Below are 27445 nucleotides of genomic sequence, written 5' to 3'. Positions count from 1 at the left end.
TGAGAGAACGCTGCCCTGTCTGACTCGCCTCTTAATCTGGACAAAATAATTTGTCTCATTTTCAATTCTCATTCCTGTTCTTTGTTCCCAATACAAATTTTTGATGATGCTGATATCTTTCCCATCAATATCCAAGTGCTGAAGGACTTTTATAAGCTCTTCATGTTTCAACTTATCAAAAGCTTTGGTATAATTGATGAAACTTGGGTACAAGTTTTTGTGTGGGGGTGTACTTGGGCGGGGTGGGGGGGGGAGGTTTGATTGTGCCTGTTCTGTTTTTGTGTGGGGAGGAGGGATTTGGGAGTTGATGATCATGCTGCCTTTCTTTCTTGGTTTCATGGCTATACCCGGAAAAGAAGAATTTAAGAGCTGGATAATGAATAAATGAACCTTAAATCTTTCTGGGCCCCTATAGTGCACTCACAAATCATTCTAAGGATGAAGAATGCATTTCGCGTTCCACTATCTTCAATGAAGCTTTACTGCTCTCGAGTGGTCTCCAGCTTTGTTCACTTTCCTTCTCTCATCATGATGATTCATTGCAGGACTTTCACTAAGATGACTTATTAAACTAATTGTGCAGTGTAACTAGTATTTAATTGCTTTAGGTTTTGTTCCGGCGGTGTAATAAATGCTGACTTACCCCTTTCCTCAGGTATTTTCCCGCTATCATATGCGTATTTCATTCAGCAGATCATTAAATTAAATTAAATTCATTTAAAAGCCGAATGGAGGTTTTTTTCATTTAATAGCAATTTCATGTGTTTCTAATTTTTTTTTAATATTTAAATTTTAGTCTTTTTCAATAGTCCCTAGAGACGTTTGATTATCAAATATGTTTTGAAACTGAGAAAGTTTCATGATTCATCAGGTTTGCTCAGTGCAAATGCTCTATAGCTCCAATTGTGAACTGCTATTGCTTAAAGAGTTGCTTGGTGGCAAAACTTAGAAAAAACAGGAGGGGGGAATATTATCTGTGAAATAAGCTACATTAAGAACCTAGTTTCAATTGTGTAAATAAAATATACCAGGTGAGTAATAGGGTCCTTTTGCTGTGCGTCATTTATCTCATGTATTCTAATGACAGCAATGTTTTGTCATTGCAGTTGCTTTCAAAGTTAATAGTTCTCTGGTTAATAGTTCGAGATTGAAATTTAAGTTCTCAGTCCATGCTGGCAGTCATCACAGTGATTTGCCTCATGTTTTTCCTATTTGCACACTTCATCCATGTGGTTGCATTGTATTATTTAAATGACCAAATCAAGCTGGATGTTGCTCCCTCTCACCCCCTACAGTGTACTCTTCCTCTTTTGCATTAAATTGGTAAAAGTGCATAGGTCCCTGTCACCTGGGACTCAGCGTTGCACAAACAGGTGACAAGTTATAGTAAGGCCTTGGCTGACCTTTTATTGAATTTCCCACCTCAAAATATGCTGTTAGTCCTTGACAAGAAACTTAGATGGAACTTTACCTCTTTCTAAGTTACCCTGGTTTAATAAAGCTTTTCAGTGTGTGATGTGAAGAAATAACTTAAAACCATCAAACTTGATTTCAGTAATTCTCAAAGTTTAAAAAAAACATTTAACAAGTGAAACTGATTAAAATAAAGTAAAATCATTAAAAAATGTAAGTAATAACTACAAAATTTCCAGCTTAGGAATTCCCGTTTTGTTGATTATGGATTTGATTTTCCTAATCAGAATGACTGATATAGCATTGCAGTGATGTTTTGGAATTGATGGCCAAAGGCAGTTAGATTGAGCTGAACTCCATAAATCTGTTTCCAAATATATTTTAGAAAGCTATCAAATTAATCTTGTAGGTGTAATTAATATGCAGGCCATCCTCCGATTACAAATGAGTTAAATATCCCCAAGTCGATTTTTTTTTCCCCACAAAGAAGTCACATGATATGGTAACCACACCTCCATGGTATTGTAATGAATATTATAAAAATGTGTAAGTTTGAGAAGTAAGAACAATTACTAAAAGTATTGGCAGAGAGGTACCATTTCTGCTATTTAGGGATGATTACAAGTCAGACTTTTGAATTTGATAATATTATAGGATCTCTTGTTTGTTAGCAGATGCCCATACGGTATGTGTTTTTTAAACCAGCAATGGCGTGCATTTGATATATTGCTCATAATTTTATATTAGTAGATTGAAGTAATTTGGCACTATTGAAACTGAAGTGTTGGTTTGACATGACTACCTGATGAAAAGCAAAGCATGCAAATTCATTCCAAGTTTATTATATGATTTCAGTCTGACATGTAGAATCATCCAAATATTACAATACAGTAAATTAATCCAAATCAGCTTTTCTGTTTATTTCAGTTGCTAATTGCACATTGCTTGTGTTTTAAGGTTTTAATGTTTTAAGCTGCTAATAAGAATTTAGTGTAAAATATATTAGTGTATTACCAGCAGTTACTGGGTTGAATGCATTTTACTTCTGTAGTCCAAAGTATGTGTGATCTCAAACCGTGAGAGAACAAGAAGTTTTTGAAGCCTTAAGTTTATTTATCCTTTTATGAGGATTGCAATTATACAGCCAGTCTCTCTTTCAGATGATTTTCATCAATCCATAATTATGAACATTTCAGCTTGTCTGTAAAATGATCCTATTTTTGGTTACTGTAAACAAAGAATAAAGGTTAAATTTGGGTATCTCTAAATATAGTGAATGATAATTCACAGGAATTTTAGTACACTTCCATAGGTTTGGGTTTTAATAAAGGGTTGTTACAACTAATGTCTCCTGAGTAATTTAAAACAGAAGCAGTAATGAGATTTCAAGTTGCCTTTACCTGAATGTGGATATAGCAGTTTATTCAATTTTGGAAGATAATTGAAGGTAGTTAGTGACTTAAAACTGAAAACTGCTGTTTGGCATTTTGTGTACTGAACTGAGCTGTAAAAATATGACAATCGTTTATTACAGAGTTTCTCAAAGTCAGATCGCATGATCCTGAAGAAGCGATAAGACATGATGTCATTGTATCAATTGTAACAGCTGCAAAGAAGGACCTCTCACTTGTTAATGATCAGCTGCTAAACTTTGTAAGAGAGAGGACTTTAGACAAACGGGTGAGAAAATTTGAGTTTTATCTTTCAAATGCTATTCTTTACTGCTTACGTTAACTTTTTGGTGGGGATTACATCACTAATTATTCACTGACCCCAAACCTTCATATTATTACTCTCCATGATGTTTATAGTTTTGAATAGAGTTAGTTTTCCTTTTTTTCTCTTGTTCATTACTGTCTTACTTTCTTAATTTTGGGAATGACTGGGTTCAGAGTTTAAACTTTTTGAAATGCCACTCGAAAATTATCGTGCAGTGAACAGGACCTAGAAAAAATACTACTTGTCATTGATTGGTTAGCAGATTTTTTTTGAGAAACTTGTATGTTTTTTTAAAATACCCTATTAAGAAACTAGAACAAGATGGGAATACAGATTTCCTTAATTGTCAGCTATATCGGCAGTTGTACTGAATGATAAAGAAGCCAGTATGTACTTATGAGATAGCTGAATACTCTGCCTCAATTTTCTTCCTACTTAGGGCATCACAGGAGATCCAGGATAAGTCCTGACCTTGGGTACTGTCAATGGAGTTTACAAATTCTCCCTGCGATCTCATGAGTTAGCTCCTATAGACATACGGTTTGGTTGGTTGATTGGCCACTGTAAATTGCCCTCATCAGTAATAGATTCTGAAGGGGTTAACTAGAAAGTGGAGTGAATATTAATAAATGGAATAAATGTAGAATTAGTGTAAATGAATTATGGTCAGCATGGGCTGAAGGCTTTTGTCAATATATCTTACTGCTCATTAGGGTTGCAGTGAAGATCCTGCATCTCTGGCAGTGTACAGGGCTTCCTTCATGTCACTTGCTTCCTCTCAGTTTTCACCACTGTCAGTCACATGAGTCCCAAATGGATACTGAGGAATACAATTGCACTCAGATGTAGAAGGATTCTTTACTGTTGTTTCTGCACCAATTTTGTTTTACCAGTCAGAGTTGTTAGTCCTGAGCTGAACCCCTGAACTTGGAGTACCAGAGGATGATCTTCATCTCTCCGGATCATTGAAGCACACATGCCTCCAAACCCAACAAAAAGTTTGTGATCCTCTTAGAGATCAATACATCTATATTATTGCTTATATGACCCTTCAGAAAGTTGCCTATTGGGAAAATTTCTTATCGCATCCACAGCCTGTCACATTTTAGCTGACTTTCTGGGCTTGCATCTGCATACAGGTGTCTGGAAAGTTATTTCAGTCTTATGTTTTTATAGCATAACCTAACAATTGAAGTGAGTGCTTGTATATATTGTAATAATCACTATATAAGTTAAAGTTTTTTAAAAATAAGGCTCAGACAGGATACTATTCATAAATTTATCTAATTATTCATTGCATTTTATTGCAGTGGCCAATTGTGGAGACTTGCAATTATATTTTTGCTCTGTTTTTCTGTAGAATTGCATGCTATGACCACACAGACAGATGGGCACACATGCAGACACCAACATAGACACGTACACAGACATAGACATGAACGCAGACACGGGCACACAGACAGACTTACGCACACACGATCATTTAAATCAGTGGTTCTCGACCTTTTTATATCATGGATCCCTACCATTAACAGAGGGATCAGTTAACCCCAGGTTGGGAGCCCTTATTTTAAATAGAATAAAAACATTTGTGCTTGTTTCATTATTTTCAATTGTGTAGAAATAAAAAATATTATGTATCCAATGATTTAAGTAAGTAAGTAATACTTGTTTTTCCTTCCCAGTGGAGAGTGAGAAGAGAAGCTATGATGGGTCTGGCACAGATCTATAAAAAGTATTGTCTACAAGCTGAGGCAGGAAAAGAAGCTGCCAAACAGATTTCATGGATTAAGGACAAACTTCTGCATATATACTATCAGAACAGCATTGATGACAAGTATGTGGTAACTTTTGGAAATAAATGTAATGCAGGTGATTGTGGCAATTCTAACTATCAAAGAAACTAAAGTTATGATTGTACCTGTTTTACAAATTTAAAATGCCTGCATTATGCTTGTTCAAACATTCACATTATGATTTAAATCAATTTCTTTCCATGTTAAGATAAATAATTGGTGATGCTATAGATCTTTTACATCGTGATTTGACTGTTGCAGGAGGATATTCAAATTTATACCATTGAGTTACAGCAAATTTTGCAAAACTGAAATGAGAAATCCTGGTAATATATCACAGACTTCTTATTTATTTCTTACTTATTTTCTGTGGCTTTGTCCAATTATAACATCTTCCAGTTCTAATGAAACATGGTTAACCTTTTCTGTATCTAAATACTATGTTATCTTGACTTATTTAGTCTTTCATTTAATTCCTGAAATTTACCATATTTAAAATATAATGGTAAAGTGCTGAACAGTTTTTTGCTCTGTGGTAGTTTTTCAAAGGAGATGTGATCTTGGGTAATATCCTTGGCGATTTGTAGACATGAGAATTTGGCTCTGAGAAGATGAAACTTCCAACTCTGCTGATATTTAAACAGGAGATTGACTTTGGACCAAGTTACATTGTGAAGTAATCTTAGTGCCAATACCTTGATTTTTTTTTTTGCCCTGAATCTTTTTCCTTGGCGTGTATATGCATTTTATTTGTGATAGTTCTGCCTTTCATTTAGTGAACTTTAGTGTTTTATTTTTAAGCTTTGTTCCTTTACTGTGGTGATAGAAAATGAAGGAAGTGAAGAGTATTTATTTATGATTGTGCCTCTTAGGGTTAGTTTCATAACCGCAGCATACTGGCACTATATTAAATGCCTAGTGTGTAGAAGAAGGCTGTGGTTTGTGGATTGCTATTCATAAAGTAGTAAATTTATTTAAGATATATTGATCACAATTGTTAGCCAGTTTAGCCATTATCAAATTTATACCTTGCTGGTTACTGTTCCATGTGTAATTGTAGACTTAGTGGACTTTGATGGACTGGCATATCAGACAGCAGACTCCCAGAGCAAACACAGATGGATAGAGGAGTAGATTCAAGTTTTTTTCAAAGCCTCCTTGTCAAAAATTCTAAAATCCCAATAGATTGCAGAAGTTCCTAGCCCTTTAGTTAATCTGTTTGTTGGGATTGTACCAAAGCCTGATGTAAATGGTGGGAGGAACACCTCACCTCCCAAAATACCCACCCATTAGTTGAGCACCTCCTGACCCATGTGCACAGAGTATACAATTCTGATCCCTTTGGTACCCAACTTGAGTGGAAACAAGTACTCAATCCTGAGGACTTTCTGAAAAGGCTTTCCCAATATTAGTTGCTACTACATGCCCACTTATAACTCCCTCCAAAAAGTAGATTAAAAACAATATTTTGATAGGTCATTTTAAGACCACAAGGAATATTTCCAGACTTTGGCTTGTTTCTTTTATCTTTGGAACATCTACTCAACAAGCTTGTATATTGGGTGTAATTTGTATAATTCATAAAAATTGCTGTCATCACCCCAGAAAAGAATGTTTACTCTTGCAATAATATTTGTTTTTTATAGCCATGGATGTGTTTACTTTTAGTGTCAAAATATACTCACTGACAAAAGTAATTTAATATACTTTGAATTGCAATTTTCTGGACTTCATAATTTCTACTCTTAAAGAAATTTTCTGTCCCTCCTATTGAATTAATTGTGTATTTTAAGAAGATACATTTTACTGTTTGTCTTCCATGTCAGGATGGAACATTTCACATCAGTCTTCTTACACTGCCCTAGCAGATGGTTGATATTTGTAGTACAGGTCTCTTCTGGCTTGGAGGCTAGTCACTGAGTAGAATTAATTGTAAATTTTACTTAGCTCATGGACTTAATATTCTTTCCTTTGTCACTAAGATGAATGGCGTTTTCAATTTAAATAATTGATAGTAAATCTCAACAAATTGTTGTTGTCATAAATGCAGATTGAACAAATCCCCTAGCTAGTAATAGATCAACATTCTTTATTAATATCCTTATGTTCCCTGAAAAATTATATGCTAAGACTTGGACAAACTATTCAACTAAGAGAGATTGACTGATGACTTCATTAGCTTTTGTAATTTAGTGACTGTCACTGTTTTGCTGCCTGTTAGTGTTATTATCCTGTCATACTTATTCCCCACTAGGCTAGCCTTCATTTGTTATGTATTTGTGAATAACAGTTTAACCGTAAAGTTATTCTATTACAACATTGCTCCTGATACTTTTCTTCTTCCTTTTCATGTACAGGTCAAGTGTGTGATTGATCATGCAGTACTGTGCAGAAGTCTTAGCTAGTGTTCCTAAGACTTTTGCACAGTATTATATGTACTAAATGTTTACCAGTATTAGCAAAAACTTAAGACTCACAGATATTGCTGTTTCATGGGCAAATAAAGAGAAGATAGTGTAGATCTTTCCACCATGTGCTTCAAATCAAATCAAAATTAACCCAGGAAATGATACAAAAAATAGCCTACTGTACTTGCAAAAGTCTTAGGCACCTGCGCTATATATATGTGCCTAAGACTTTTGCACAGAACTGTATCTCTATCACGGCTTTAAATATTTTGTTTTGTATTCTGTGCAAACAAGTTAGATTAATTTACCAGAGATTCTGACAAGATCTTTACATCTTACTGAGTTCTCAGCTGTCCAAGAATATTACTAGTGCAATTTTAGAATCTTTGGGATAAAGCTGAGGTGCTGCTAAATTTAACAATAGCAATTTATTCCTGACAGAGAATAAATATGCCTGAAAGCTTGAGTGTGCCTAATCATAACCAGCTTAACAGTCCAATAGCAGATCACATGAAGTTCTTAATGACATTGTTCCAGGACTGTGCTGGGGATATAATATAAATTCTTATTCTTTGTAATGAACGTCTTTTTCCTTTGTCCCCTTTTCTGTGTTCACTACCTCTGTAACTTCACATTCATAGTCTTATACATTGTGTGCTCCTTCATTTCCCACTTGTTTCTCTGTATACTACCATCCTCAATTTTTTTTTGTTGTCAATGCCAGCAACATAGTTTATTAAATCTCCTTTTTGCTGATTTCTGACCACCCAACTCTTATTGTTGCAAATAATTCTAAATCACATTTACCATTTCATTTAAAATACTTACTGCTCTTTCCTCCAAAGAAATAACCAATGGTTGAAATATGAGCACTTGCCAGAACTTAGTATGATGGATTAAGCAGACTTTTCATGGAAGTTTGACACATCAATGGAGTTTTTCATATTGTAAAACTAATATATAGACCATAAGATATAGGAGCAGAATTAGTTCATTCAAACCATTGAGTCTGCTCCATTATTCCATTATAGCTGACTATTATCCCCTTCAACACATTCTCCTGTCTTCTCCCCATAACCCTTCACGCCCTGACTAATCAACAGCCTATCAACCTCTACTTTAAATATGCCAAATGACTTGGCCTGTACAGTCATAAATTCCACTGATTCACCACCCTCAGGCTAAAGAAATTTATCTTTTATCTCTCTTCTAACTGGATGTCCCTCTATTCTGAGGCTGTTTACTCTGGTCCTAGACTCCCCCACTATAAGAAGCATCCTCTCCACATCCACTTTATTTAGGCCTTTCAGATTTTGATAGGTTTCAATACAATCCCCCATCCCACCCCCATTCTTCTAAACTCCAGCCCAGAGCCATTGAATGTGCCTCATGTTAACCCTTTCATTATTGGGATCATTCTTGTGATTTCCTCTGGTCCCTCTCCAATGCCAGCACATCTTTTCTAAGATTAGGGCCCCAATACTGCTCACATTGTAGTCTGACCAATATAAAGACTTATAAAGCCTCAGCATTATATTCTAGTCCTCTAGAAATAAATGCAACATTGTATTTGCCTTCCTTACTATTGACTCAACTTGCAAGTTAACTTTTAGGGAATCCTGCACCTATGCACCTTTGCACCTATGATTTCTGAACTTTCTCCCCATTTAGAAAATAGACTATGCCTTTATTCTGTCTACCAATTCTGTCTATGACCATACATTTCATAACATGTATTCCCTCTGCCTCTTCTTTGCCCACTCTCCTTGTCTGTCTAAGTGCAACTGTAGACTTCCTGCTTCCTCAACACTGCCTGCCCCTCCACCTATTTTCGTACATTGTCTGCAAACTTGGCCGCAAACCCATTAGTTCTGTCATCACAATCATTGACGTATAACATGAAGAGAACTGGTTCTAACACTGACTCCTGTGGAATGCCACTATTCATTGGCAACCAACTGGAAAAGGCTGCCTTGATTTGCCCCCTTTGCCTGCTGACAGCTAGCTAATCTTTTATCCATGCTAGTGTCTTTCCTGTAATACCATGGGCACTTTTTTGGCTGCCTCATGTGCCGCATCTTGTCAAAGGCCTTCTGAAAATGATGTAAACTACATCCACTGACTCCTTTGTCTATCCTGCCTGTTATCTCTTAAAAGAATTCCAACATAATTGTCAGACAAGATTTCCCCTTAAGGAAACCATGCTGACTTTGGTCTATTTTATCATGTGCCTCTAAGTACCCTGAAGCCTCATCCTCAATAATGGATTTCAACATCTTCCCAATCACAGAAGTCAGGCTAACTGGCCTGTAATTTCCTTTCTTTGCCTTCCTTCCATCATAAAGAGTAGAGTAACATTTGCAATTATCAAGTCCTCTGCAAATTTCTTTTTAAAAGGTCACTACTAATATCTCCACATTTTCTCCTCATTTAGAAAATAGTGTACAGTTGGCCCTCCTTATCTGCAGATTCTGCATGCGGGAATTTAACCAACCACGAATCACGAAAACCCAGAAGTGCTCTTCCAGCATTTGTTGTTCGAGCCTGTACAGACTTTTTTCTTGTCATTATTCCCTAAACAATGCAGTATAACAACCATTTTACATAGTATTTACATTGTATTAGTTATTATAAATAATCTAGAGATGATTTAAAGTCTACGGGAGGATGTAAGTGGGTTATCGTGCATCGGGATGGGAAAAATCGGAGGAAGTTCTCTTACTAAGTAAGTTGGAACAGGTGCATCCAGTATTATTTAGCGCCAGTTAGTCAAATGTTTGTCTTAGTATATAGTATATATTTTACCTTATTATGCATATAAAACACTTAAGAATGTATGTTTCAGTGCCGGGCCTGGGAAGTTCCCGAGTTCGATCTAGTGACAGATTGCTCCCTAGTGCGCTCTCCACCATGCCGGGTTGATAACCCAAAACCCAATAATTAAACCACTGCATTGTTTAGTAATAATTATAGCTTTCATCGGGGCAGAACCTTTTTCACTTTATCCTTTAAAATAGTTCCAATCATTGACCAACGTAGCCTAATGCTTTTCCAATGACCGATGGCGTTTCACCTCTTCCCAATCGCTTTATTATTTCCACTTTATTTTCAATCGTGATCTTGATTATTTTCGTTAACAGAACACTGCGCATTCAGAGCTCTGGCACTGGGTCCAAATATCCACCGCACTGAGACAGGTTAAATAAGGTCTGGGGTTCAGCTGGGTCCTAAGATCCACCAGATTGAGACAGGTTGAATAAGGGACTTGAGCATCTGCGAATTTTGGTATCCGCGAGGGGTCCAGGAACCAATCCCCTGCGGGTAAGGAGGGCCGACTGTATGCTTTTTTTCCTTCTACCAATGTGCAAAACCATGTACTTCCCTACAGTATATTTCATCTGTCACTCCTCTGCCCATTCTCTTAATCTGTCTAAGTCTTTCTGTATGTTCCCTCCTTCATCAACCCTATATACCCCTCCACCTATCTTCATATCGTCCCCAAACTTGGCCACAAATACAGTATATGGATGTCACATGTTGTTGTTACCTCTAAATTACTTAGACCTTTCTTCAAATTCACCACCTCCCATCCCAACTTGCCCTCTTTTCCTAAATATCATGCATTCCATTTAAGGTGACTATCTTTCTAAAATTTACTTTTAAACAAGTCATATTTGAAATTCTACATTATAATTGTTAATGCCAACCTGTTTTAAGGGCTGCCTTTACATTGTCAGATTGCTTGGTTAATATCCAGGGAACATCAAGGCTGATGTAGAATTAGCTTCCTTTCCACCAGTTCTATCAGCATTTCATTTGTGGGTACCACTGCCAGAAAACAACAAATTTCAAACTAAACAACATGTGCCAGTGATATTAAACCTGATTCTAGTTCTGAAAGGTGAGAAACAACAGTTATTTTGAATGTCTACATCCTCACATCACTAAAAGGTCATTCATATTGACTTTCAAAAATGAAAGTCAAAAGCCTCTTAGAATTTTGGCTGTAAAAGCGCTATGACTGGAATGTGGGAATATGAAAGGAATTTGTTCAAACCTAGTCATTTTTACAAGTGATTTTTCAGTATGGTTCCTCATAATAAATACAATATAAGAAATTGGAGCAGCATTGACTCATATTTAGCCATTTGAGTCTACTTCACTGTTTAGTAAGATCATGGTTCATCTGATCTTATTCCTAACTAACCTCAAATAAACTTAACTCCCCTGTTATTCAAAATCTTATAGAGCACGGGAACAGGCTTTTCAGTTCATCATATAACCATATAACAGTTACAGCACAGAAACAGGCCATCTCGGCCCTTCTAGTCCATGCCGAACGCTTACTCTCACCTGGTTCCACCGACCTGCACTCAGCCCATAACCCTTCATTCCTTTCATATCCATATACCTATCCAATTTTTAAAAATGATAATATCAAGCCTGCCTCTACCACTTCTACTGGAAGCTCGTTCCACACAGCTACCACTCTCTGAGTAAAGAAGTTCCTTCTCGTGTTACCCCTAAACTTTTGTCTCCTAACTCTCAACTCATGTCCTCTTTGAATCTCACCTACTCTCAATGGAAGAAGCCTATCCACGTCAACTCTTATCTATTCCCCTCATAATTTTAAATACCTCGATCAAGTCCCCCTTCAACCTTCTACACTCCAAAGAATAAAGACCTAATTTATTCAACCTTTCTCTGTGACTTAGGTGCTGAAACCCAGGTAAGTTCTAGTAAATCTCCTCTGTACTCTTCTCTATTTTGTTGATATCTTTCCTATAATTTGTTGACCAGAACTGTACACAATACTCCAAATTTGGCCTCACCAATGCCTTGTACAATTTTAACATTACGTCCCAACTCCTATAATCAATGCTCTGATTTTAAAGGCCCGCATACCAAAAGCTTTCTTCACCACCCTATCCACATGAGATTCCACCTTCAAGGAACTGTGCACCATCATTCCTAGATCATTCTGTTCTACTGCATTCCTCAATGCCCTACCATTTACCATGTATGTCCTATTTTGATTAGTCCTACCAAAATGTAGTACCTCACACTTAATCAGCATTAAACTCCATCTGCCATTTTTCAGCCCAGTCTTCTAACTGGCCTAAATCTCTCTGCAAGCTTTGAAAACCTACTTCATTATCCACAACGCCACCTATCTTAGTATCATCTGCATACTTGCTAATTGAATTTACCACCCCATCATCCAGATCATTAATGTATATGACAAACAACATTGGACCCAGTACAGATCCCTGAGGCACACCACTGGTCGCCAGCCTCCAACCTGACAAACAGTTACGCCCCACTGCTCTCTGGCATCTCCCATCCAGCCACTGTTGAATCCATTTTACTACTTCAATAACGACTCTGTTCTGCAAGATGATGTAATTCCACCAATCTTATGCCAATCATTGTATTCTCTGTACTTCCCTCAACTCCCCACATCATCTACCACAAACTTGCACACCAAGGGCAATTTACATTTGCAATTAGCTTACAAACCTGCCCATGTTCTATTCATGAGAAGAAACTAGAGCATCTGGAGGAAACCTATGCAGTTGCAGGAAAAGCTGGGTATGTTCACTCAGGCAGCACCAGAGGCCAGGATTGAACCCAGTCACTATGGCAGTAACTCTACTAGCTATGCCACCGTGCCATTCCCATAGTCTGCCTTTGCCTATTATGAGTATGGAAACTTAAAAGCTATAGTGATCTGGAATAGAAATTTTAAAACATTTTCAGCAATTTGAGAAGTGTGATGGCACCTCTCTGAGTGTTGAATGTTAAGTGGCTGCCACCTTATCCTATGATTAAGTCTTCTACCTTGTAAAGCCCTGTCAGATTCTTGTGTGTTTTAATGTGGTTACAGCTTGGTTTTCTACAACTCCTGGTAATTCAATCTTTTTTCCATGGACCATGAAAAAACTCCCTTATTCCAGTGAGTTGGAGATCTTGAGCTGCATTGTCCCTTTTTTAAAAAAAAACGAGGTCATGTTAGTACAAATTATTTTGGGTGGCTCAATCAAAGCCCTATAGTGCTTGAATTTGGTACACTGCATACTTCACAAATAATCTTAGGATTTAGAAGGTTGAATGATGAGGGCATTATGGGGAGCTTGTGTTGTCTTGAGTTTACCTTTTTAAGGGATGGTTTTAGGTTTTTTGAAAATAACTTTCTCCTTTTGGAAAGTCTGGCAGTAGGACTATATCTACAGAATTAGAACTAAATTATTTTAGGAGAGAAATTAAGAAATGCTCTTTCAAATGTTAGCGGAAATACAGAATTTGTTTCCTCTTTCCCTTAGTTAAGAGTGTAATGGTTAAATTAAATATAGCAAACAACAACAGTTGAAGTGAAGATTAGCAACGGTTTGATTAACTTGAACAGTAAATGGTTCCCAAGCAGTGACTTGGGGTTAAAGCAGATCATTCATAATAGGATGCGCTGTTTAACCTTGACTCAAATTATACATCCATATCCCTTCCCTGATTTAAAAAAAAAATTGCTACCAACCTCTGTTCCATCTTAGCCTCTGGTGGTTAAAATAAAATCTTATACTTGTCTATCTTTTGAAGCCTGACATTTCTGTGAGCATTATTGTCTTTCTGTTTCTCCACAACTTCCATAAATCTATAAAAGCTGTGTGGAGTCTGCCCTGCCCTCCTATTTACCTTTTTGGATCCCTCAGTTAATAGTTCCATCATATTTGGCTCCACTATCACCCTTTGAAATGCATTCTGGGTACCCACCACTCTACTTTTAAAACAAAAAGCTTTCCCTACGCATCTCCTCTGAACTTCCTCTCATCTTAAATACTCGTCTACTAGTAGACAAAACAATCCGAAGAAAATGGTCCCAGCTGTCTACCCTCTCTAGATCTCTTATAATCTTATAAACTATAACCATGTCTCCCCTCAGCCTCCACCACTCCAGAGAAACTAATCTAAATTTGTCAATTCTCTCCTTATAGCACATGTTCTCTAATCCAGGTAGCATCCTGGTAAACTGTTTTGTTGCCTCTCCATTACTTCCACATCCTTCCTATAATGGGATGATCAGAATTCAACACAAGACTCCTGAAGTAGCTGAACTGCATTTTTGGAAAGCTATTTGGAAACCCGGCTCATCTGTAAAACTTTTATCTCATTTCTCAGTATTATTTTATTCTATCTTTTTCTATCCATGAAGTAGCATTCTAAATTAAGGATTCTGCAAAAGAACAACTCTTTCTGCATTGAAAGTGCAGCACCTATTTGCAATAATTTTTATCAAGATCATATAAAAAAGCAGAAATCAAATTTGGGATTTTGCAAAATCTGTAGATTATATTTTTATCTTTTCATTTACATCTATTGCAGAATTTTAATAGAAATCTGCAGTTTATATTTTTATCTTTTCATTTACATCTTTATTGTAGAATTTTAATAGAAATTTTATTAAATCTACAGGTCAACTTATTATCTAAAGCTTTACAAAGTTACTTTTAATATTTGTCAGAATTAGTTCCATGGCTCTGTAAGTGTCTAGATTTTAAGAATGTCTTGCACTGTAAAAATTGAGAAATAAAAGGAAGTTGAGGGAAAATTGCAATCTTAAAGACATGCTTGGCATTGAAATTTTCCAGCCTGCTATTTTATAGGGTTCCAAATTTTGCCAGTAATTGATACACTGAGTTAATCATTTGATTTTTAAACTTTTTGAAGATGGAAGTTTAAAGCACTTGACCTGCTTTGCTTCAACATGTATGTCTGTTTTAGCTATTCAGTGTAATCTATTACACACGAGATTCTGCAGATGTTCCAAATCTTGAGCAACAGAAGCATAATGTTGGAGGAGCTCAGTAAGCAAATCAGAGAGTATATTTGGATCTCTTAGTAGGTACCTATTTCAATTTGACTTCCCATTCTGACATGTGTGTCCATGGTCTCCCCTACTGTCACAATGAGACGAAGCTCAGGATGAAGGAACAACACCTCATATTCTGTCTGATTGTCTCCAACCTGATACCATGAACATTGATTACCCAAGCTTTCAGTCATCACACCTTCCTCTCCCCTTCTCTTTTTCTATCCCCATTCTGGTAACCCTTTCTCTCCTCCTTTTCTCATTTGCCCATCACCCCCTTCCCTTTCTATGGTCCACTGTCCTCTCCTATTCTTGCTTCTCCTTCAGCCCTTTATCTTTTCCATCTATTACCACCCAGCTTTTTACTTTGTCCCGTCTCCCCAAACAACTTCCCCTTCACTTGATATCACCTATCATTGCTTGCTTGTACTCCTTCCCCTCCTCCCACCTATTTCTGCCCCCTTCCTTTCCAGTCCTGATGAATGGTCTAAGCCCAAAACCCCTGTTTATTGCCCCTCCATAGTTACTACCTGACATTGGTGAGTTCCTCCAGCACTTTGTGCATGTCGCTCAGTGTAATCTGCGTGCACCATATTATCATAAACTGCTCTTTTGATTAGCTTATACTGTATATAATCTTTTTGATCAGCTCTATACACTGTAGTATTCAATAAGGGTTAAAAAAATTATGTGACAGTCCTTTGCTTACAAATGAAAAGACACAATGCCTATTTTTGTGTGAATACAATCAATTTTGAAGGGTTTACAGAAAACTTAGCCAGATAAATTTACACCCGAATTGAAAGAGTGACCTCGTGTGCACTGGAGTCAATAAGCGGTTGTTTGCAACATCAAATAGTTTGCAGAATTAATTGCTGCTCTGAAAGTGTTAAGTTTTTCATTAAGATATCATATTTGAACAGTATTGCAGCTGCTGCATACTGCAATATTTTAAAAACCAAACCAATGCTTTTGAATTCTGACTTACAGATTACTTGTTGAACGGATATTTGCACAGTATATGGTGCCTCACAACTTGGAGACTACAGAAAGGATGAAGTGTTTGTATTATCTTTATGCAACCCTGGACACCAATGCTGTGAAGTACGTTTTAAAATTGTTTTAACTGAATTCCCAAGTGTATGATTCTGAATTATTCACTATTGTCTCTTTGCTTTCTTGAAAAATTAGTCAAGAGTAATGTTCTCTTTACACTAATATGCAATTATATAATACTAATTAGAGTTTAAGCATATTAAACACAGTCTTATGGCTTCAGGTATGATAATGTTTTTACCTTCATAACAAGCATTGCATGGATTGCTGAAGCATAGCACTCCAGCTGTCCTATGGAAATTAGCACCGAAGTAAAAAAAAAGTTCTATGCTCCTTTACCTATGGATTTAACTTCCTGCTTCAGAAGCACTTAGCCATAATATAGAGTTTGTTATAACTATTGCCAGAACAATTTGGAAAACCCTGAATTATAAAAGTAGCTTAGCTATAAAATTTTTTTGACCAATTATTCATGAATGCTGTCAGCTTTCTAAAACTTGAACTAACATCATCCAACTGCATCATCTAAAATTTTCCTTTATTTAAATTGCAAATTTCATTCTATTCAAGACATGTCAATTGTTGGAATTGTTCAGCTGTACTCAGAGCAAAGTGTTAAAATCCACAATGAAACTGTTACATTGTGGTGATTTTACTTCCATCATCATAGGGAATTATGGACCACTGCTCAGAAATGATAGCTATTCTGAGATTTGTTATTTTGATGTTTTTTTTACCTGACTCTGTAGAGGTTCATGAGAAGCCACCAGCAAGAAAGAATTCCATTTCTCTATGTATAGGATCTCCCCAGGTTACAATAGGGTACCATTCCCAAGAACAGTTTATAATCTAAACATATTGCACATTGGAAATACAGCTACCTGGCAATATATTTAAATAAAAACATAGGCTGACCAAGAACAATGTGTAATCAACCCAGGGTGTTTAACTCAACCGTTCATATTTCTCAGTAATGTCTCCTACCCAAGTTCAGGCTTCAGAAACTCCAATGGTACCATCAAGCTTTCCTGCCGAGCCCCAAGCTCCCAATGCTGTGGGTCTTTCTCTTCCTCCCCTGCCACCATTCACCCAATGGCTTCCTCTCTCCCCACCCCCCACCCTCTGACCTCATATCCTACTCCCAGCCCTGCACCACTCTCCCATCCCTGTCCTTGCCTTGTCTCCAACTCCTACCAGGTCTTCGACATTCCAACCCACTTACCCCTAGGGCAGTGTCTGGCAAACTAACCTCTACCTTGCAGGGGCCAGACAGTAGCTCTCGGATACTCTCACATCTACACTGAAGCATGACCCCCACCCATCAATATACATCAGACACTACTCCTGCACTGTCACAAATGTCATCACATTTAGAGAGCTCCCCTGCACAGCCTCAAATCTATCATGCACTAATCCTTATCTCTTAGTCAAGATATATAAACGGGGCTGTCTTTGTTCCTGCCTACACTTGTCCCTCCTCTGCAAGTTCTGCCAGCTGCTACGAGATTCCCACCAATAGCCACATTTCCTCTTCACCCCTTTCTAACTTCCAAAGTAACCACTTCCTCTGACTCTCTAGTCCACTCATTCCTCCCCCACCAATCCTTCTATAACATCCGTCACTTTCCCTGCCATGCTGAATGTTGTCTTACACCTGCCTCACCACCATCCAGGGATCTAAACAGCTCTTCAGCATGGAGCAAATATTCACATGCTCCTTCACCAGCCTCATTTATTGTATTTGCTGCTCCTGATGAGGCATCCTGTACGTTGGCAAGTACAAGTGTAGACTACAGACTGTGCATAAGTTGGGATTTCAAAACCTGGGGAGGACTGTGCCAGTCATTAATTTGGCAAATACTTTCTATCATATTAGAAGTGTTTGATTGATTACACTGCTGAAAAATTAAAAATAGTTGTCACTGACAAAAAATGCACAAAACTTTATTAATAAAGGTTTGTGGTTCTCACATTTCATTACTGTTATCTAATAATTAGTCTTAGATGACAGTTGTTTGGGATTCACGATTCCTTGGTGTGTGAATAAATTTGATTTCCAAAAATTTGTTCTTGCAGGTACTGTGTACTATTGCTGGGAAGTTGCCATTGTCAGTGCATGTGTAATTCTGAACTGCAGTTTAAAAATCTAGAAACATAATTTTCTGGTATTCAGCTATATAGCCTGCTTATTTAAATTATAATTAATGTAGCATTAGTGCTACAACTTTATATTAAGGAATAGTAGTAACAGAACAAAAATTTAGTATACATGTTGTAGTAGCATAATAACTATCTAAAGATGGTAATAAATGGGGAGAAAAGTTTAATTTGGCAAATAGTGAAAAGTTCCTGAGCAGAATCTTTTTATTATACCTTTTTGGAATCTATAGTTAGCTGATGATTTGAATGTGAAGTGGAACAAAGTCTCAGATGTTCTGCTGCAAGACATTTTCAACTCATGCACTATGTCGGATCTTGTACTAAATACCTGCAATACCAAGACCCTCTGTTAACCTGTCACAACTACGCCACACTGCCTACTGACAATGAATTGAAGACATGGACCAATTCCTGTATTTTGAAACACAGCTCTCAGTGAAGGCAGATATGTGTGATTTTGGCACATGAAAGGAGGGGGTACATAAAGATCAAGACTTCAAACTTGACACAAAACTCTCATGAAGTACCAGGCCGCAGCAATTCCTCCCATCCTGTGTGTTTTCAAAATCTGGATTATATAATGTAGACATCATGAGGCATTATTGCTGTGTCTGTAAAATTCTTCTAATGAACTGGAAGGATACGTGAATCAAAGTCACAGGCCAGCATCCCCAGCACTGACACCTTAATTATTCTTGGTCAGCCACTTTGGTCAAAGTTGTGTACATGTGTGGCCCCAGATTCCCAAGGTAAACACTTTATTTCAAATTCAGTCTGGGAGAAGACTATTAGTTGGTCAGAGGAAAGGATTCAACGATATCTCCAGGAACTCAAGGGCATCTCTACTTCATAACCTCCTGAAGTGGGTAAGGAACATTCAAGATGGTACTGAGAACCCTAGCCAAGCACTGAAGGCACAAAAGTCCTGCGTAAATGGCAGAAGGAGAATACAACTTCATAAGCTACCTACACATACATCCATTGGCCACTTCATGTTCTGGCTATGGAAGAGTCTGCAGTTACTTATGGAGTTTAAATGCTAGATTTCAAAAGCAAGTGTGACCTGGTAAGATCTGCGAAGATTGAGATTACAGAGAAAGTTGCTTGTGGAGTTCAAGCACCAGATTTCAAAACAGAGGCTTTGACTCAAGAGGTGGAGGCTAGGTTGAGATTTCTGTCAGGTTTCTCCTCCTTTGTCTATTAGTGCCTAGCTTAGAGTAGTGAGAGTGGACCCCAGCCTAGTGATGTGCTATTGAAAAATGTTAGTACAGATTAAGTCCCAGAAGCCTGATGGGATATGCCAAAGATTATATGGAAAGCAAAGGAAGAGATTGTTGTGCCTTTGGGGATGATCTTTGTGTCTTCGGTGGCCACAGATGCAGTTTCAGAACATTGGAAGCTGGCAAATGTTATTCCTTTGTTCAAGAAGAGTAATAGGATTAACAGTGGGAATTACAGCCCAATGAGTCTTGTGTGTGGTGTGTAAAATACTAGAGAGGGAGAAAGGATTTACAGACATTTGGAGAAGCATAGTCTGATTACGGATAGTCAACATGGTTTTGTGAGGGACAAGTTGTGCCTCGCAAGTTTGATTGTTTTTTTTTGAGGAAGTGACAAAACAAATTAAAGGCAGAGCATTTTATGGATTTTAGTAAGGTATTTGACAAGGTTTCCTGTGGTAAGTTTATTTGGAAAGTCATGATGTATAAGATCCATGGAAACTTGGCGACATGGATTCAAATTAGCTTGCCCAGTGAAGGCAGAGGGTGGTGGTAGATAGAGCATATTCTGCCTGGAGTTTGATGAACAGTGGTCTTCCGCAGGGATCTGTTTTTGGATCCTGTTCTTTGATTTTTATAAATAACTTGGCCAAGGAAATTGAAGGGTGGGTTATTAAGTTTGCAGATGACGTGAAGGTTGCTGGTGTGGATAGTATAGAAGATTGCTGTATGTTGCAACAGAACATTGATTGATAGGATGCAGAGCTGGGCTCAGAAGTGTCACATGGCTTTCAAGCTGGAAAAGTGTGAAGTGATACAGTTTGGAAGGTAGAACTTGAAGGCACAATGCAGGGTTAGTGCCAGGATTCTTAACACTGTTGAGGAACAGAGGGATCTTGGGGTCCACATCCATGGACCTGTCAAAATTGCAGTGCAGGGGTTATTAAGGAGGAGTATACTGTGTTGGCCTTCATTAGTCAGGGGATAGGTTCAAGAGCCACAAGATAATGTTGCAGCTCTATAAAGCTCTGGTTAGAGCACACTTGTTCATTTCTGGTCACCTCATTATACGATGGATGTGGTGTGGAAGTTTCAGCGAAGGTGTAGAAAAGATTTACCAGAATGCTGCCTAGATTAGACAGCATGTCTTATCAGGATAGGCTGAGCAAGCTATGGCTCTTCTCTTTGGAGCAAAGGAGTTTGTAAGATGACTTGGCAGGTGTACAAGATGATGAGAGACATTAGGTAGAATAAACAGCAAGAGATTTTTTTTTTCCCCCAGGACAGAAGTGTCTAATATGGGTTGGTGGGAGGTAAAATATAAAGTGCTTGGAGAAAAATAAAGGGGTTGGATCTACACATAGGGGGTGGGTTTCTACACAGAGACTGGTAGTATGTGGAACGCAATGCCAGGGTGGTGGTAGAGGCAGGTTCATTAGTGGCATTTAAGACACAAGACTCTTACATAGTCACGTGGATGAAAGAAAAATGAAAGGCTCTGTGTGAGGGAAAAGTTAGATTGATCTTAGAGGAGATTAAGATGTTGGGTGGCACAACATCATGGGCTGAAGGACCTGTACTGTGCTGTACTGTTCTATGTTCCTACATTGTCCTTGTTAGCCACCTCATAGCACACAAGAGTGATGTGGAAGCAAATCATCCTCAACCTTTTAAAAGAAGTGTATTCTATAGCTGACAGAGCCAGATTAATTAGTGAAGAGCCTGTTTAAAAAAAAATAGAAAAGACAGGAACAGCAACAGAGCCTGAGAATTTCTTCAGAAAAATTTAATGAATGGAGGATATTTTAATATAAATTAAAGAGCTTGAACGATCACCAGATATGATTGATAGGGAGAAATGAGTGAAACTTTTCTATGACTGGCTTTAACATTGACACTAAAGGTGACATTACTTTTGTTCCTTTTATGGCTGTGATGTGCTTATTGCACATGTAATGGAAAGTTTGAGTGAAGATCTTAAAAGATGGGAGATTTTTATAGAAGAAATTTCTCATTCTTGCCTCCAGCGATAGCAGTATGAGAATTACCACAGTTACTTTTGCTACAGTAAATGGTAATTTCATGCAACTGGACAAGAAATAGAACAGAAGATGATAATATGAATGCCGATTTTAGTATTTCCAAGGAGATAGAGAAGGGAACAAAAATATCATATTACAGGTAGTCCCAGGGTTACGCACGAGTTCCGTTCCTGAGTCCGTCTTTAAGTCGGATTTGTATGTAAGTCAGAACAAGTACATCCGGTATTATTTAGCATCAGTTCATCAAACGTTTGTCTTAGTATATAGTTTACCTTTCTATGCATATAAAACACTTAAAAAATGTATGTATTCCAATAACTAAACCACTGCGTTGCTTAGTAATAATTGTAGCTTTCATCGGGGCAGGGCATTTCACATGCTCCATTATTCTCACTTTATCCGTTATCCTTTAAAATTGTTCTGATCATTGACCAACTGTAGCATAATGCTTTTCCAGTGACCGATGGCATTTTGGTTCTTTCCAAACACTTTATTATTTCCACTTTATTTTCAATCGCGATCACTTCCCATCAATGGAATAGAAACACTGCGGGCAGCAGGTCCTGAGCTCTACCGGCTCCTGAGAGGGTCCTAAGAACCACCGCATTGAAACAGGCTAAATAGGGCAAGTGGGGGCCGTGCTGGGTCTTCATTAGATTTGATCCTCCACAATATTCCGTGTGGGTATTTAAACTGGAGGTGGCAGTGTTTTTTTTAACGAGGTGGAGTTGCGAGCTTGACATCAACCCGGCACGGGAGTGGTCTGTCACTGGATCAAACGCAAGCCCGGCGCTGATCTCACTGTGCCACCATCTGACTGGAACGGGGGGGGGGGGGGCAGGGTGAATCTTACTAAGAAATGCAAAGTTAAACACTCAACACAGTATCAACGGCAATGACTTAAAATGGCGGACAGCGTTCTCCTTCCTCGGTTCTTAAGTACGAGTTGTCTGTAAGTCCGACGTTCGTAACTCGGGGACAACCTGTACAGTCGGCCCTCCTTATCCACGGGGGATGCTCAGGTCCCTTATTCAACCTTTCTTAATCCGGTGGACCTTAGGACCCAGCAGAACCCCAGACCTTATTTAACCTGTCTCAGAGCGGTGAACATTAGGACCTGGCATCAGAGCTCTGAATGTGCAGTGTTTCTGTTCACAAAAATAATCACGATCACGATTGAAAATAAAATGGAAATAATAAAGCGATCGGAAAGAAGTGAAACGCCATTGGTCATTGGAAAAACATTAGGCTAGGTCAGTCAATGATTGGAACAATTTTCAAGGATAAAGTGAGAAAGGCTCTGCCTCGATGAAAGCTGCAATTATTACTAAGCAACATAGTGGTTTAATTATTGGGTTTTGGGGCTTTGGGTTTTTGATCCTCCACATCAACCTGGCTCGGTGGAGAGCGCACTAGGGAGCGATCTGTCCTAAGTCCCGAGAACTTCCGTTCCCGAGCCCGGCACTGAAACATACGTTCTTAAATGTTTTATATGCAAAGAAAGGTAAAATATATACTATATACTAAGACAAACGTTTGACTAACTGACGCTAGATAATACTGGATGTGCCTGTTCCGACTTACTTAGCAGGAGAAATATCGATTTTTTTTTCGATTCTGATGCACGATAACCCACTTACATCCTCCCGTATACTTTAAATTATCTCTAGATAATTTATAATACCTAATACAATGTAAATGCTATGTAAAATGGTTGTTATCCTGCATTGTTTAGGGAATAATGACAAGAAAAAAAGTCTACATGCTCGAACAATAAGTGCTGGAAGAGCACTTCTGGGTTTTCGCGATTCGCGGTTGGTTGAATCCGCGGATAAGAAAGGCTGACTGTATAAGAAAAAGGAGTGTGAGTAGGCCATCTGGCCCACTGAGCCTGCTCTGCCATTCAAGATTCAAAAACTTTATTGTTATTCTAACCGTACATCAGCTCTGCAGGGCAGAATGAGACAGTGTTTCCCAGGAGCAGTGCAATCATAACATAACAAGCGCAACACTAAATAATGAACACAACAATAAGTAGTAAAACACAACAGCCACATGTTGGTTAAAATCAAGTTATAAGTGTCCAGTGCAAGTTAAGTGTCCAAAGCAGAGTTAGGTAGAGCAGCTATTTAGCAGTCTGACTGCCTGTGGGAGGAAGCTGTTTACTATCCTTGTGGTTTTAGTTTTGATGCTCCTGTAACATTTACCTGATGGCAGAAGAACAAACAGTTCATGGAGAGGGTGTGAGGGGTCTTTAATGATGTACCGTGTCTTCTGGAGGCATTGACTCTGAAAGAGGTCTTGGACAGAAGATAGGGAGACACCAATAACCTTCTCTGCTCCTCTAACCACCCTCTGCAAGGCTTTTTTGTCGGCAGCACTGCAGCTGGAGTGCCAGGTTGTGATGTAAAAGGTCAGCATACTCTCAACCACACCTCTGTAGAATGTAGTTAAGATGTTAGTGGGGAGTGATGCTTGTTTAAGCTTCCTCAGAAAGTGCAATTACTGCTGGGCTCGTTTCCCAATCCCAGTGGTGTTCCTGGACCAGGTGAGATTGTCTGAGATCTGAACCCCAAGGAACTTGATGTTTTCCACTCTCTCCACTGTGGAGCCGCTGATGCTGAGGGGTGTGTGCTCAGGCCGAGACCGTCTAAAATCGATGATCATCTCCTTGGTTTTGGTGACATTAAGCATCAAGTTGGGGTCACTGCACCAGCTCTCTAGGTGTTTGACCTCCTCCCTGTACATTGTTTCATTATTTTTTGCTGATGAGCCCCAGCACCGCGGTATCATCAGCAAATTTAATGATCAGGTTCTCCTTGAATCTGGCTGATCTGGCCATGGACTCCTCTCCACCTACCAACCTTTTCCCCATAACTTTTGACTCCCCTACTATGCAAAAATCTATCAACCTTGTCTTAAATATATTTAATGAGGTAGCCTCCACAGCATTAGGGCAGAGAATTCCACAGATTCACCACTCTGAGAAAAGCAGTTCCTCTTCAACTCCGTCCTAAATCTACTTCCCTGAAACTTGAGCCTATGTCCCTTAGTTCTAGTCTCACTTACCGGTGGAAACAACTTTCCTGCCTTTATCTTATCTATCCCTTTCATAATTTTATATGTTTCTATAAGATGTCTTCTCATTGTTCTGAATTCCAGCAAGTATAGTCCCAAGCAACTCAGTCTCTCATAATCTCACACCCTTGTCCCTGAAATCAACCTGCTGAAGCTCCAATTATGGTCACAATTGTTAGAATGTAATTTGTAAGTTTTACTGAAAATCTTTGTGCTGGGTAACAACTTGATTGGATAAACTTAAGCTGTACTTCACTGAAAAGATTGTCACAGACTTGAGAGCTACCAGTGTGATTAAATACCAATAACTGATTAAAATATTTTTCTGGGGATATGGCATCACAGAAGGATATAACAAATTCCACAGTATTTCTGTAGTGGACTTGAAATTATAATGAATCCATAGGTAGTTTGAAATTGGCCACTTATGTCCTTGCTTTTTATTTCAACTTTTAACAGGGCATTAAATGAAATGTGGAAGTGTCAAAACATGCTGAGACATCATGTACGTGATTTGCTTGATTTGCACAAACAACAAAAAGTAAGTATGTTTCCCCACTCTGTGTGCAGGAAATGAGATGTAAATGCTATCTGTGATACTAGGAGACTGTGCTAATCGTGAAAAGAGCAATTGATTTTTTAGTATATTTTTGGCTTAAGAACTCTGGAACAGTTGAAGCTTGTCTTTGTATTAGTTCCTGAGAGGTGAAACTTAGCCATAAGTTGCAGTACTGTTATGCTAATTCTCTTTCAGTTTTGTGCTGGTTGACTTACAAATACCATAAATTTGTGCATTGTTCTGTACTTAATGTGTAAGGTTCCAATATTATACATCGGGTCATCCTTTACATTTAATAAATAGTAATTTAGATTTTTATTCATCAAAAATTTAAATCTCAGTTCCTTGAGCATTAGTGTAATGTAACTGAATTTGAAATGCCAACCAGCATTGCAGATGTTCAAGTCAAATTTATTGTCATTTAACTGTATACATCTGTACCACCAAATAAAACATTCCTCTGGATCATGGTGCACAACACAGTACATATAACTCACAACACCTAGTAATGTTACCACAAATAAGCTAACAAATAATAAAATATATTCCAGAAGATATTTGGCATTGTGGATTGGAAGGTAATGGTAGAGAACCTTCAGGAGCGTACTGTCTTTATCTTCAGGAAAATATATAAGGGTTCTGTTCCTAAGAATTATCTGTAATCTGATTATTTTTCTGTTAGTCAGGAGTGTAGGGAGGGTTGATTAACATGAACATTTATTTATTGCCTTTCCCATGAAGATACAAAGATACAGAATCAGAATGTCCCACATCCAAAGGCTGTTTTTGATGGCCTTAAATTATCGTTTATCAGTGCATGTAATGTTATTTGGCAATATGTTTTACAAGTTAATAAAAGAGATTGCCTTGCCATTTTCCAATACAAATCTCTTAATAGTGCTGCATCCAGTTGTGAATTGGCAGCTGTGTTATTAACAGAAATTGGTGTCTTTGATTATCTGGAAGGTTACATGTAAACATTTTATTTGAGGAGTGGTTGCCTTTTTGAATTAATTAGCTCTACCCCATCACGTGTGTGCAAACCTGTAACTAACTTTTTATTTGAAAACTTATTTTAAAAAATAGTGTAAATTTGGATTTCTGTTAATTGTCTTTCACAACCCAGTGAGCCCTCTATTTGTAATAGAATGCCACAGAGATTTACCTTTGTGATTCTTTGAAGAGCAAGTCTTATATAGAAAGAGAGATAAAGTAGACTGCCATTTCTCTCGAGTTTTGAAAAATGAGAGCTGATCTCATTGATACATATGAAATTCATTGAGGGCTGATGGGGAGTATACAAGGATGCTGTTTCCTCTGGCTGGACACCCTTATAATAGGGGGTCAACTGTTCAAGACCAGATGAAATATATTTGCTCAGAAGGTAGTGAATCTTTGGATTTCTCCATGCAAGAGGGCTGTAGATTATCACAGACAGTGCGGAGTGTTATTGGTTCACTTGTTGAATATATCAAGACAGAGGTTAATGGATTTTTGCATATGAAAATAATCAGAGAATGAAGGCATATGGAGCTGCTGTAAGAAAGTGGCTTTAAGCTAAAGGATTAGTTGTGATCTATGGAGCAGGTATATGGGGCTAAATGGCTGACTCACCTTGTAATGAAATGGCTTTGACAATATTAAAAGTATATGAGATATCTCAATTTTGAGAAGTATTCTAGCTAAATTTACTGTATCAGTTGTTTATGGATGTTTGATTCCTTATCTCTGGGGATTATTTTAGATATTTTGCTCAGTTGTACTTCAATGTAGCAAACACGAGGAAATCTGCTGATGCTGGAAATTCAAGCAATACACACAAAATGCTGGTGGAATGCAGCAGGCCAGGCAGCATCTTTAGGGAGAAGCACTGTCGACGTTTCGGGCCAAGACCCTTTGTCAGGACTAACTGAAAGGAAAAATAGTAAGAGATTTGAAAGGGGGAGGGGGAAATGCGAAATGATAGGAAAAGACCAGAGGGGGTGGGGTGAAGCTGAGAGCCGGAAAGGTGATTGGCAAAAGAGCTGGAGAAGAGAAAGGATCATGGGACAAGAGGCCTAGGGAGAAAGAAAGAGGGAGGGGAACACCAGAGGGAGATGGAGAACAGGCAGAGTGATGGGCAAAAAGAGA

The 27445-nt window shown here is 38.1% G+C and overlaps 1 protein-coding gene across 3 annotated transcripts in view; it reads left to right on the top strand.

Annotated features, from left to right (window-relative positions):
* Positions 1-27445, top strand: part of LOC132391212 (sister chromatid cohesion protein PDS5 homolog B-like) — a 278188-nt gene that overhangs the window by 148174 nt on the left and 102569 nt on the right. For all 3 annotated transcript variants that reach the window (XR_009511122.1, XM_059964116.1, XM_059964115.1), the window contains 4 exons: positions 2948-3093; positions 4818-4969; positions 16191-16304; positions 25216-25297. Coding sequence is in view for 2 of the 3 variants with exons in the window: in XM_059964116.1 (XP_059820099.1) it covers positions 2948-3093; positions 4818-4969; positions 16191-16304; positions 25216-25297 (494 nt within the window). In the remaining variant the exon portion in view is untranslated. The remainder of the gene's footprint in view (positions 1-2947; positions 3094-4817; positions 4970-16190; positions 16305-25215; positions 25298-27445) is intronic.

This window comes from Hypanus sabinus, chromosome 3 (genome assembly GCF_030144855.1).
Source record: "Hypanus sabinus isolate sHypSab1 chromosome 3, sHypSab1.hap1, whole genome shotgun sequence".
In the NCBI taxonomy this organism is placed as follows: domain Eukaryota; kingdom Metazoa; phylum Chordata; class Chondrichthyes; order Myliobatiformes; family Dasyatidae; genus Hypanus; species Hypanus sabinus.
This window is presented reverse-complemented; position numbering and strand designations above follow the sequence as displayed.